Source organism: Rhinichthys klamathensis, unplaced genomic scaffold (assembly GCF_029890125.1).
Source record: "Rhinichthys klamathensis goyatoka isolate OS25496 unplaced genomic scaffold, OSU_Roscu_1.1 h1tg000157l_1, whole genome shotgun sequence".
Lineage (NCBI taxonomy): Eukaryota > Metazoa > Chordata > Actinopteri > Cypriniformes > Leuciscidae > Rhinichthys > Rhinichthys klamathensis.
In genome coordinates, this window is record NW_026606692.1 from 3,388,814 (window position 1) to 3,400,879 (window position 12,066).

A 12,066-nucleotide genomic window follows, 5' to 3' on the forward strand; every position below is an offset into this window, starting at 1 on the left:
TGGGTGTGAATGCAGTGCTGTTATGTAACGTGCTTTCAAATAGGCACCTGAGTCAGAGTCCAAGCATGTTGCAAATAAAGACCGCCAGGCTCTAGTCCTAGGGAGTGGGGATGCCGTACTATAAATCATATTTTTTGCATGCTGGATTTGGGACAAGCGGCTCTCCAGGACTACTCAAAGGGCAGAGACCTCTAAACCGTTATGTCTTAGGGGTACATTGGGGCTGCATTCAAACAAGAGGCTGTTTTGCCAAGCAGAGGCACATGCATTCTGTTCTCCCTCAGTTCGTCTTCTGCTTATTGCAGAACGCTGACAGATACTTGACTATAGCAGGAGTTTGTAACAGGGCTGGGCATCGCCAACTTCGTCAATATCTTGTGATGCATCACTATATCATAAATGGATTGCAACTGAGATTGAGAGAGACTCGATGTGACCGCATACAAGACTGATTCTGATTCTTTTTTGGTTTTGCTCCAATTTTGATTTAAATTATTATAATGACATGCATTTATGTTTCTAACCATCAAACTTACATCAATCACACACAAAAAAAGAAATTCTGGCATTTCAATTAAATTTTTATTATTAGTGATTCAATTCAGAGAGGCTGAAAAGTGCAGTGAACCTGCAACTTTGGCACCACTTTGATATTTTCAATTTTAGTACGTAAAAATGTTGTAATTACTTATTTGATGAAATTTGATTATCAATAATTGAACTACTGAAATTATATGAATGCACACACAAATAAATAAATAAATAAAAAGTTAAATAAATTAATTAAAAAAACATTAGTTAATGAAATTAAAAAAGTTGCAATATCATGAGAAAAATTATTAAAAATTGCTAGATGTATGAATTTATCTACACACATCCAACTTGTAAGTTAAATTACAACCATTTACCATCTAGTGTAAAACTCAAGGAATTGCAATAATTTTCACACAAACCACAATGCTACTGAATACTCAACTCCTCTAAAAAGCAGAATTTAAAGCTGACGTGAAACGCCGCATGTTGAGTTTAAATTTAAAAAAGCTTTGACCAATTTCTGACACTGAAAATAAAAACAACCGTACATCTTGACGAAAGAAACCAAAATAGCACAAACATTATGATCACACAACAAGTGGAAGGAAGCAGAAGGTCTTGTCAGCTCTGCTTTGTCTATCTCATGGATTAGTAAGCACAGTGTGAGAAGCGAACATTTGAGAAAAGAATGAAAAAAAACAGTTCTCCAGGGACTCCGAGACATACCCTGAGTCTCTGATGCAATGCTGCCATCTGAGCAGAACCCGGCACAGGCAGACATCTTGTTATGCTATATTCAGCCACGGAGCATGACTGAGACACTCATTAGGGAGAGCGACTTGGCTGCCTGTGTCTTTTATTGACACTCATTTCACAAAAGGAAGTGGAGGTGCTAATATGCTGGTAGCTTGTTTAGGTATTCTTGCCAATGCAAGGATTTTTAAAACCCAAAATAAAAATGAAATAGAGCTCCAAATATAAAAACCATCAAACTGTCCACTGTTGGACTGCAGTCATTTGAAGAAGAAAAATTCACGTCTATGTGTCCGTATACACTGACAGATACTGGGATCCCACACCTTTCCAACAATTCCCATGACTTTTCTAGTCGTTTGTGATTACGGATGAGGATTTTTCATTAGAAAAATCATTCGATTGATGATTTGATTTTCTATGTCAGGTACTAATTTAAGGGATAGTTCACCTAAAAATGAAAATGTTGTCATTATTTTGTTTTCACCAAACCTGTATGAGTTTCTTTCTTGTGTTGAACACAAAAGATGATATTTTAAAGAATGATGATAACAAGACAGTAGCCATTGACTTGTATCCAGTAGCCAAAGTATTTTTTTTTCCTATACTATGGAAGTCAATGGCTACCATCAACTGTTTGATTACCAAAATTCTTTATATCTTATTTTGTGTTCAACTGAAAAAAGAAACTGAAGGTTTCAGTGAGGGTGAGTGAGTGAGGGTGAGTGACAAAATGTTCATTTTTGGGTGAACTATCCCTTTAATGCGCTCCAGATAAACGATTAAGCACGATAGCAAAAAAATACTACAGCATGCAGGTGATTGCGACTATGATATTGCTTTTATTCAACAGTTCTATAAAACGTTCTTTTTAACTGTCCATGTACAATTGTGTGCAGTTATTTTGCTCTGCTAATGAAAAAAGGTCTAAATGAAGTCAACACAGGATCAACCATTCTAAAACAAATCTAGATAATGCACTTTAGAGTTCAAATGTCTCCAATAAAACACAAATGCACATGCATTCACATACGGAACTAAGAATTAAACAGACCACATTTAAGAGCACCTCGCATCCCATAAGAAACGGTTTTCGTTAGTGACATTTGGCATCCAGCGAGTCACAAAGGAAGTTGCCCTTTCTTTATTTCCAATAGACTTTGAATATAGCATCAATTTCTTTAAAAGTGTTTCAACCCTGAAATGTTTCCCAGGTTTTTCGTAACTGTAAAATTGCACAAGTGTTAGTATAGCTGCTTAACAGGCTGAAGGGAGAAAGATGGCTCCAAAATAGACTGACGGGATGCCCATCACGTTAGGACTGATACGAATAGGCCATGTACTGAGTCAATGGCATCAAACGTTACAATTGTGACACAACCTGAATGAGATTTGAGGGGACAATGTTCTGTGAATAATGACTGAAATATTTCATGCAAGAAAGTACGTTTTGAAATGACATAAGGGGAAAATTTCAATGATTTCTGGGGAATTAATCCTTGAATGTCAAATCGTGTCACATTGTGGCACAAACGGGTCTCTGCCATGAGCCTCAAGGGCTCAGCAGCCTGACAGTCCACGTTTGGACATCTTTCCCAATTGGGACCTTAATAATAAAAAATATATCTGAAACGGATTGGTCACCTCAAATAACCGACCCAACCCCAGGTTCCTCAACTCACTGCATAAATACCACATGCTAGGAAGTAAAACAAACCCTAGATCTTCCCTGTTAACAATAACTGCTGAGCAGGGCAGAGAGCAGGAAGTGCAAACATTCACACCCGAGGCAGAGAGTTTAAACTCACCGGTCATGTCCGGAGGGAACGCGGGAAAAGGCTCTAGATGAGGGAGAGACGGATTGGGAGAGACAGAGAAAGAGAAAAAGACAAACAGAGTAAAATGTTAATATGTAATGCAAGGTTAACGGCGGGGTACATCCCTGCCTTACTGTATCAGAGGCTGACGACTCTGAAAACATGCACTGAACTTCATAAAATGATGAATAACCCACATCAGAGACTACAGAGGAAATCAAATGAGGACACAGAGGACATCAAAAGACTTTTCAGGAAATATTTCATCCTCAAATCAAAAGAAATATACAATGCCATTGCGATTTTGTGGATTGTGGCATTATTTTCATGATAATTCAGCGTATTAATTTACTACAAAACTCTCATTACTGTAATGTGTCCAGATGTTTACTTTAGTGTTTTCAAAAATTCATGGCGTCATATTATTATTACCATCAATATCTATTGTTTATTATTCCCAATTGCCATATTCTCTATGTATTATTATTTCCATTATGCTAAATTAATAATAATAATAAATTACTATAATAAAAAAAATCTAGTACAAAGTACAGTGTTGTTATTTTTTAAAATTAATTTTAAACCTAAATATTAAACAAAAACAAATACTAATACTGTAAATTATTGACTTTTCCCCCAAAAATGATATCTATATTTTTTAAATAAACCATTCTAGTAACTGGTCACCATTTCCAAGTTTTATACCGCTCTTAATCACCATTTTCCTTCACTAGATCATTTAAGTAGTCCTGCTGTGTTGCTAATGAATCTTTAAAAAGCACAAATATTCCATGAGGTCATGAAAATAATGTAACAATGCAACAAAATCTTCACAGTCCTTGATTTTTGGGATGGAATATGACCTGGACATGTTCTTGACAGGTTTTGAGATTCACACAGGTGCTGATTCCATTTTTTTCTTCAGCTAAATTCTCTGTCCCATCCTCATACAGTGATCAGATAAGGTATTTTGATTCTCAATTTGTTGGCAGAGGAGCGCGTTTTCAAGTTTTAAGTTGTTTTCATGTTGTGAAGGTTTTGTTTTGAAGAGCGAACATGGAGAAACAGAGGAGATTGCTTGAATTCTTGAGACGCAAACAATTAGAAAAAGACGAGGAACTATCGTGAGGGCCAGCGGCTCGGGGGTCTCTTTTTGGCGGGGACTGCAAGTCCAACTGGACGGGTCGATAAGAATTCTCCCAGCATGCCTTGGGAAGAATCACAGCAGGCGCGTGGTGGAACATGAGCTCTGGAGGCTTCCAATTTTTGGATTCGAAATAAACCACCAAGTCCCGTAGCCTCAGAGTGAGCCAAGCGACAATGCTGCGAGCCAAAAATGACTAAATCAAGAGTTTCTAGTTATGGACCAGGAATCGGAGTAGCGACGAGCACATGGTCACATTCTGATATCCTTAAGACCATAAACCACAAAGCTTCTGTGCAAGATTCGTCCTCAAAAAGCTCTGGCTATCAACTAATTCCGTCAAAAAGCTCTGTTTACAAACATGGAAGGAGAAGCGCGAAGGAAATAATGAAACATAGATTAGCATCGGAGCCCAGGGGCATTTGTGGCCTAGATTTGATTCTACATTTTGCTTTTGATGGCAAACAATGAAGCGCACAATTTTTTTTGTGTGTGTCCTCTTTTCATGTTAATAAATTCTATTTTGAGAAGCTCTTTGAGATAGTGGCTGTGATGGCTAGGTTTGATCACATTAAAAGGAGAGGTTTATGGAGCGAGTGTCTTCAGAATCTAAACGAATTATGGTGAAAATGGTGGAACTGGAATATGTGCCATCTGTAATGAAGAGATAAAGGTGACTTCACAGGAAACCAGAAAGAGCGTGGCAGGGAGAAACATCTGGTAGAGATAATGCACGCCGTTGGCTTAAGTTGCCGCTATAAATGACAACAAAAGTATAAAGGATAAAACTAATGATGGAAGAGAAAAAATGAAAGGTGCAGACTTACGAGTACACTCCTCCAGCGGTGTGTTCACACTCATGTGGATATTATCAATCCAAATGTGGCCTTTGGCACCCTCAAAAAATCCTTCGATTACCACCTGTGTGATGAAACATGAGCACATAGAAAACAGAAAATGTCACCATGAAATCTGTCAGGCTACCAAGACTAACAGATAAAAGTAAACGGCGTCTAATCTTCAAACAAGTAATCACTTGGACAATAGATTTAAGCAATTAATCACGTTTTGGGGTGGATTTCACTAAAATATTAAATTTTACCCCACAATCAAAAGAAAGAAAATAAGAATGTTTTGGGACCGTGAATTTTTGCATTGTGACACTATTTCATTATCCTTTTTAATTGTTTGAATTTCCATTATAATCCCATGTGATTTGTATTATAGTACAAAAGTAGTACAACAAATATTACAATGATGTATAAATACTCCACAATTTAATTAATTAATCTTTAAATAGGCTTAAAAACAAACAAAAAAGACTTTTGGGTTAATAGAGACAAAATACACCTTTTTTTAAATTTGGGGTGAAATGTGAGAATCTCAAATTTTGAACACCACCATTATAATAATTATTTTGTTTTCTCAAGACCAAAACCAGATTTTCTTTGTTATATCAACATAAGTTATAAGTTTGTTTACAATAAAGAAAACAAGACTGTCTTGAGAAAACAAGACAAAATGTAATAATACTGCTTTTAAACATTATTAATAATTTTTTTGCATGCTAACTTGACAGCCCTAATTTTACAGCCTAAATGTCCTTTTTGAAAAGATTTACCAAATACAAATTTCTGTCATTAAACTCTTGATGGCGCAGGCTGATAGGTCCTTAAATCAATTTGTTAGCGATCACATCGTGCAGCTGATTGGTTGCTGTGGCATCAGCAGCCAATGAGCTTTCTGCTCAATATTCAAATATTGGAATTGTTTGCTGTCAGCAGTCTGCAGTGCCCTCCAGAAACCCTCCACCTTCCTCAATGTATACATCTGCCACGGAGGTTATTTCATGTATGATATATGTGCAGCCGCAGCATGTCTACATGTCTTAAGTTAATTAACATTGCCATATCCATTACCATGCCAATCTCTCCGAGAGTTGTAATGACAGAACTCTGTTTACCAAACATCAGATATTCAACTTTTTATCGTGTCTAATCTGCTTACCTGAAATTCATTTGGAGATCGAGGTATGATGGTCCGTCCTTCTTTCCAGATGGGCTCCTGGTCTCCACGGAGGGACCAGAGGAGGGTTTCCTCTTGGTGTTTGTTCTGCAGCAGGACCCTGAGTGTTGCCTGATCCTCCAGCTGATAGGAGAAGATCAGGCAGAGAGGTCCGGTGTCAGGATCCACACTGGGACTGAACAGCCTGGCTTTCTGGCCCTGGGTCTCAGGACTGGCCTCAATGTAAAGGTAGTTTCCCAAACCTATGAAAGAACAAACACAATAAAGTGTGTCATACAGTCTGTCCATGTCAGCATCAAAGACTTTATATACCGGTATATGAAGACAGTGCACTCATATTACTATGAATGGGAGAAAGTGCAATAGAGAGCCTAAGTCCCTCACCTCCGCTTCCGGCTCATCTCGGAAAAAAATATGTATGGTAGTCAATGGCGAGAGACAACTTATCTTTTTATTCCGTCTGAACTGTGCCCTGAATTACACATATGATGTTTGTCAATTTAAAAGATAATTATGAAAGTCAAGAAAGTCACAGTTTGTCATAAAACAGAAGAGTAACATTTAGTTTTATGTGAAAATCGCTCAGTGAACTACATCTCCCGGGAAGCGAAACAACGAGCGAGATCCGCTGCTCGTGTGTGTGCAGTCTGGTACACAACACTCAGGCTTAATGACATAACGTTATACTTACGTTACGATTATAACGTAAGACTATAGAAAAAAATGACAGACGTTAGCTTCAGTAAAGTTAGCTTCATTCATTGAGAGAAAATGTGCGCCTTCTGGGTTTGTAGTCTTTGTAATTACGTATTTTCACAGTCTTATTCCTCAACAGTTTTACATCAAACTTCGACTTTCTTGACTTTAAAATGTATATTTTAAATTGACAAACATCATATGTGTAATTCAGGGCACAATTCAAACGAGATCAAAATATTTGTTGTCTCTCGCCATTGACTACCATATAATATTTTTCCGATATAAGGTCCTATGGTGGTCGACCGGAAGGGGAGGGACTTAGGCTCTCTATACGCAATATGCCGGAATTAGTCCCGTCTCCTAAATAAAAGAGCCAATCGGCGACTAGTAAATTCATCACGTCACTGCAGCTGCCGTTAGATGCTCCTGTTGCTATAGGCCTTCTTCAGAGCAGCGCCATGGACAGGTATGAAAGCGAGGCTGTGAGGGATAGACTTATGGTGTATTCACACCAGGAAAGTCCGATAGTTCACTTGCTTTGGTCTGGACCAAATAAATTTTTTTTTTTTTTTTTGGTACGGTTCGCTTTCACACTGCTCTTTTTGCAAGTGAACCAAAATTTGTAAACAAAACCACACGTGTGCTAAGGTCGTCCATTCATTGGACAAGGATTCTCAAGTAGGGAAATCAGGAAGTGCAAAAAAGGCTCAGCATGGAGATATTTCGTACTGCAATATTTGTTATTTTACTAATTTTGTGTTATTCTGTACAAACGCAATATGAAGAAACTGCGCAGAAGACGGATAAGGTATAAAGTTTTCATTCATAGAGAGGGGCTATGTTCACACATTCAAATAATGAGATTCTTATTGTATATACTGCTAGCAAGTGCTGTCAATGTTAACGCTTGCGATTAAGTTTGTCCAGTTTAACGCAGCATCATCCTTGCTTTGTAACTATCGTTACATTATATGAACTGCAAAAGCTTTTTTTGCATCTATGCGCGATTAGACTAAAGAGAACGCGCTGTGTGTGAATGTCCTGATGCACACACTCATTCATCCATTCCATTCCAATGACGCACACACGACGCGCAGAAAGACGCGCAACAGTATCGTGTGGCCAGACAGCGCGCCGGAATAGAATTCTCTTTCGCACTTGAACAACAATAACACAAACCATTATGCCAAAATCTCCGACTACGGAAGCCTGTTAACTCAAAGGCGCAGTGCTTTCTTGCAATTGGGTCGGTTCATGTTCACACCGTAAACGAACCGTACCAGAGTTCGTTTGGAACCGTACCGAGACCACCTCTTCAGCTGGGTCTCGGTTCGGTTGTTTGGTCCGCACCCGAGTTCGATTGCTGTATTCACACCTGCCCAAAAGGTCCGCACCAAGGGGGGAAACGAACTAGAGTTCGATTCAATCGAACCAAACAAGGCAGGTGTGAACACCCTTACTGTGTTTTCAATGACATCCGCTTGAGTTTTTTGTCCACTGAAATTTCTTGGAAAAAATAGCCTATTTTTGCAGCGTTTCGTCAGCAGAACAATTCAAAAACAAATTAAATAACCCACTGAAGAGATGTATATCAATCCCTCACAGCCTCGCTTTCATTCCCATTAAAAATCAAGGATGGCGCTGCTGTGAAAAAGATCTATAGAAACAGTGAATGTTCTGAGACGCGCGCTAAGTACTGCCATTGCACTCCAGCAGTGCTTCTTTAATGCTATTTGAGCATAACAATTGCATTTATGATTTCAAATATTACATTTAATCGTAAGCTTGGTGAACAGCTTTGGAGAATTTGATGTTTCCCCATTCAAAGAGGATGCATGACTGAAATAGCTGCCCGAGAGGCGTTTCAAAGATGGCCGCCGAGTGAAATTACTTGTTTAAATCCACATCTGTTTAATTTGACAGTGACAGAATCTTGAAGCCTTTTGGTTAGCGGCATGTAATCTTGTTTATTCCCTACTGGGCAAGATGTCCTTTTAACACATGACATTTAAACAGTCTGGATTATGTCACTTTGGGTCTAACCTATCAAACAGCCGGTGAGCACTTCCTGAACCCAAACTATGTTTTTGAGGAACATGATTCGCCTAAACATCACGCTGTGTGATTATACGGAAAAGTCAAGTGTGTCACTGTGGGAAAAGTCAAGCGCCTCGTCATTAGTATTAGTGTTTTTCGTGAGCGACGGTAGCCCACTGGGCTCTACTGTAGGCTTTTTAGGTGACGGGAGGTGTCTGTTTGCTAAGCCGAGAGTGAAAGAGCGTTAAGTGGGAGCAAGGCATGACCCCTACGGTGAAGAAAGAGCGGCGAGACAGGTGCACACTCTTTTATCTCTCTATATATTCGTGAATAATCTTTCCAGACGTTTCAAGGTCAAAAGACAGCTCATGTGGTGGCGGCCGCCATCTCTCTGAGTGATCCGATTGAACGAGGAGGAGACATGTGACCTATGGAGTCTTAAACATTTTGAGAACTGTCAAAAACCGCCTATAACACCTTGCAGCTGTCGGCACGGCTTGTTAAGTCTTTCAGAGAGAGCATTTAAAAATTTCCAAGGCAATGAATTTAAAATAGGTTTAGGATAACAATCCCCTTAACGTCACTGGGAATGCATATATGAGGAGATGTGAAGGGGGGAATAGTGAATATCTTTTATTGATGTGAAAAAAAAAATCCCCTTTTTGATCATAAGTACTATGTATAAGGGGAAATGAATAATGATCTCTTGAAAGAGGCTCTAAGTGCATGGAAGTCTATGCAAAAATCCGCCTGGAAGGCAGGTGAAGGACTGGAATACATTGGAAATGCAGTTTTTCCGCAAGAATCTCCGCCTCTGAAGTCAAATAAAGATACTCGGAATTAACCCTTTGCCACACAACAGCTGAAAGAGACTGATATAAGGGGTTATTGAACTTCCAGAAAGGAGTTCTGGGAAATTGCAATGCTTCTACTTCTTTAATGGTTTGGAAATTCAATTAATGATTAAAAGAGTATTGCTTAGCAATGTCTACATCACATATGTTATATTATATTATACTGTATATGCTATAATGATAGTAAGTAATTTCTTAAAAAAAATAAAAATTAATACTTTTATTCAGCAAGGATGTATTACATTAATCAAAATTGATCAAACATAGAGTAATTTATGTTCTTTTGTTCACAAACATATTAAGCAGCACAACTGTTCTTAATATTGATAATAATAAAAAAAATAAAAAATCTTGAGCAGCAAATCAGCATAGTAGAATGATTTCTGAAGGATAGTGTGACACTGAAGACTGAAAATTCAGATTTGCCATCACAGGAATGAATTAAATTAATATATATATATTTTTAATATACATTAAAATAGAAAACTTTTGAATGGCGGTGCATAATTGAAAATATACAAAAATGTCAAATCAATAACATGAATGCAAACTTATGAAAGTAATTGTTTCAGCTCTAAAATCGGACAGAATGAGCCACATTTGAAGCTGTTGTAAAACAGCCAACATATGCAAACCAGTGACCTCACATCAATTGAATTCTATATTAATGTTTGGCAACCTTAGACAGCCTATAGTTAGGCGAAAGAATTATTTATAGTTTACTGTTAATAATGAATGCAATTATTTAGTGAACATTTGTGTCTCCGTCATATTGCGGTTGCTGCCTTTTTATAAAAGCAATATGTCACTCGAGAGAGATCCAGCATTACAGTGATTTTACCATGTCAACACCTGACTCAAACATGGTGAAATCACTGTAACACAAGCCCTCGAGTGGCATATTGCTTTACTAAAGGCAACATGAAATGGTAACCCATTTTACTTCCGTAAGCTGATGTATTCCAGAATGAAACCAAATACTGATGAAGAAAAGAAATAGAAAATGTGGAATGAAGCCAGATTTGAAAAAAGGGGAGGCTGAGACAACGTTAAAAGCAAAGTTTTGCATTTCATCATTTCTTTCTTTCACAATCATTCACAACAAGACCATAAAGGTGTATTAAGACTGTAAATATGGTCATTTTTGCTTTATTATTGACAAACGTAGTAATGTGCTCTCAATCAAAAAGTGATTGTTTCAGCATTCCAAGATCATATCTTTCTTCACTGTCATGCTTTGTTCCTGGTGTACACTTCTAATTGCGATGTGTCATGGGATAGAAATAAAGGGAGTGTGACAGTGTTCGGGAGGGAGAAAGGAAGAGAGAAAGCATGCCGAGCATTTATCCTGTTTTCCTCTTCTAGATCCCATGCCAGTGTCTGACATGTGGAAAGCAGACCGCCGTGTACAGAGGGAATGAGGTCACAGGAGTTTACCAGAGCACATACTGGGGATAGAAAGGGAAAAGGCTGCTCTGGGAACAGTCCAAGTGCTTGTCTTTGGGGTGAGGCGTGAAAACGTTAATAAGAAACTGATTTGGAATCAGAATGAAGTCATATTACACACACAATAGTCTGCTGAGTGAGTTTACACTGGCATCAATTTCTATGAGGATCCAGGCTGGTTTATGCTGGTTAGTACTCGTTTAGTGCAAGCCAAGATGTTCATTGCCAAAACTTTGCCAGCATGATCTTTAATAGAAAAGCTGGTTGAGCATGGCAGTAAAGCTTGTAAAACTAGTAAAAACTAGAAAATATTATACAATTGATTTATATTTTATATTTATTTAATTACTTTATTTTTGTATTTAATTATATATATATATATATATATATATATATATACTGTATATATATATATATACTATATATATAATATTTTTAATGATGCTGAACTATAGTTAATTAAGTTTTTGTAAATGTAAATTAATATTACTTTATATTATAAAATATATTTCATATATATATATATATATATAATCAGTATAAATATTATAAAAAGAATATCTTAAAATATAATAAAGAAACAAAAATGATCAATTATAATTTATTTAAATATATTACATTTTTGTATAATGACGCTAAACTGTTAACTGTTGTCCCATATTATAATATGATGTAACTTAATGTAATGTAAAATAATATAATGTAAAAAAAAAAATGCTTGTTGTGTAAATGCAATGCGTTTCCAAGCATAAAAACA

General features: G+C 37.2%; 1 protein-coding gene across 2 annotated transcripts in view; it reads right to left on the minus strand.

Annotated features, from left to right (window-relative positions):
- Positions 1–12,066, minus strand: part of nrp2a (neuropilin 2a) — a 69,671-nt gene that overhangs the window by 6,931 nt on the left and 50,674 nt on the right. For both annotated transcript variants that reach the window (XM_056258672.1, XM_056258673.1), the window contains exons 13-15: positions 6,256–6,515; positions 5,076–5,169; positions 3,096–3,128 (exon numbers count right to left, since the gene is read on the minus strand). In XM_056258672.1, the coding sequence (XP_056114647.1) occupies positions 3,096–3,128; positions 5,076–5,169; positions 6,256–6,515 (387 nt within the window). The remainder of the gene's footprint in view (positions 1–3,095; positions 3,129–5,075; positions 5,170–6,255; positions 6,516–12,066) is intronic.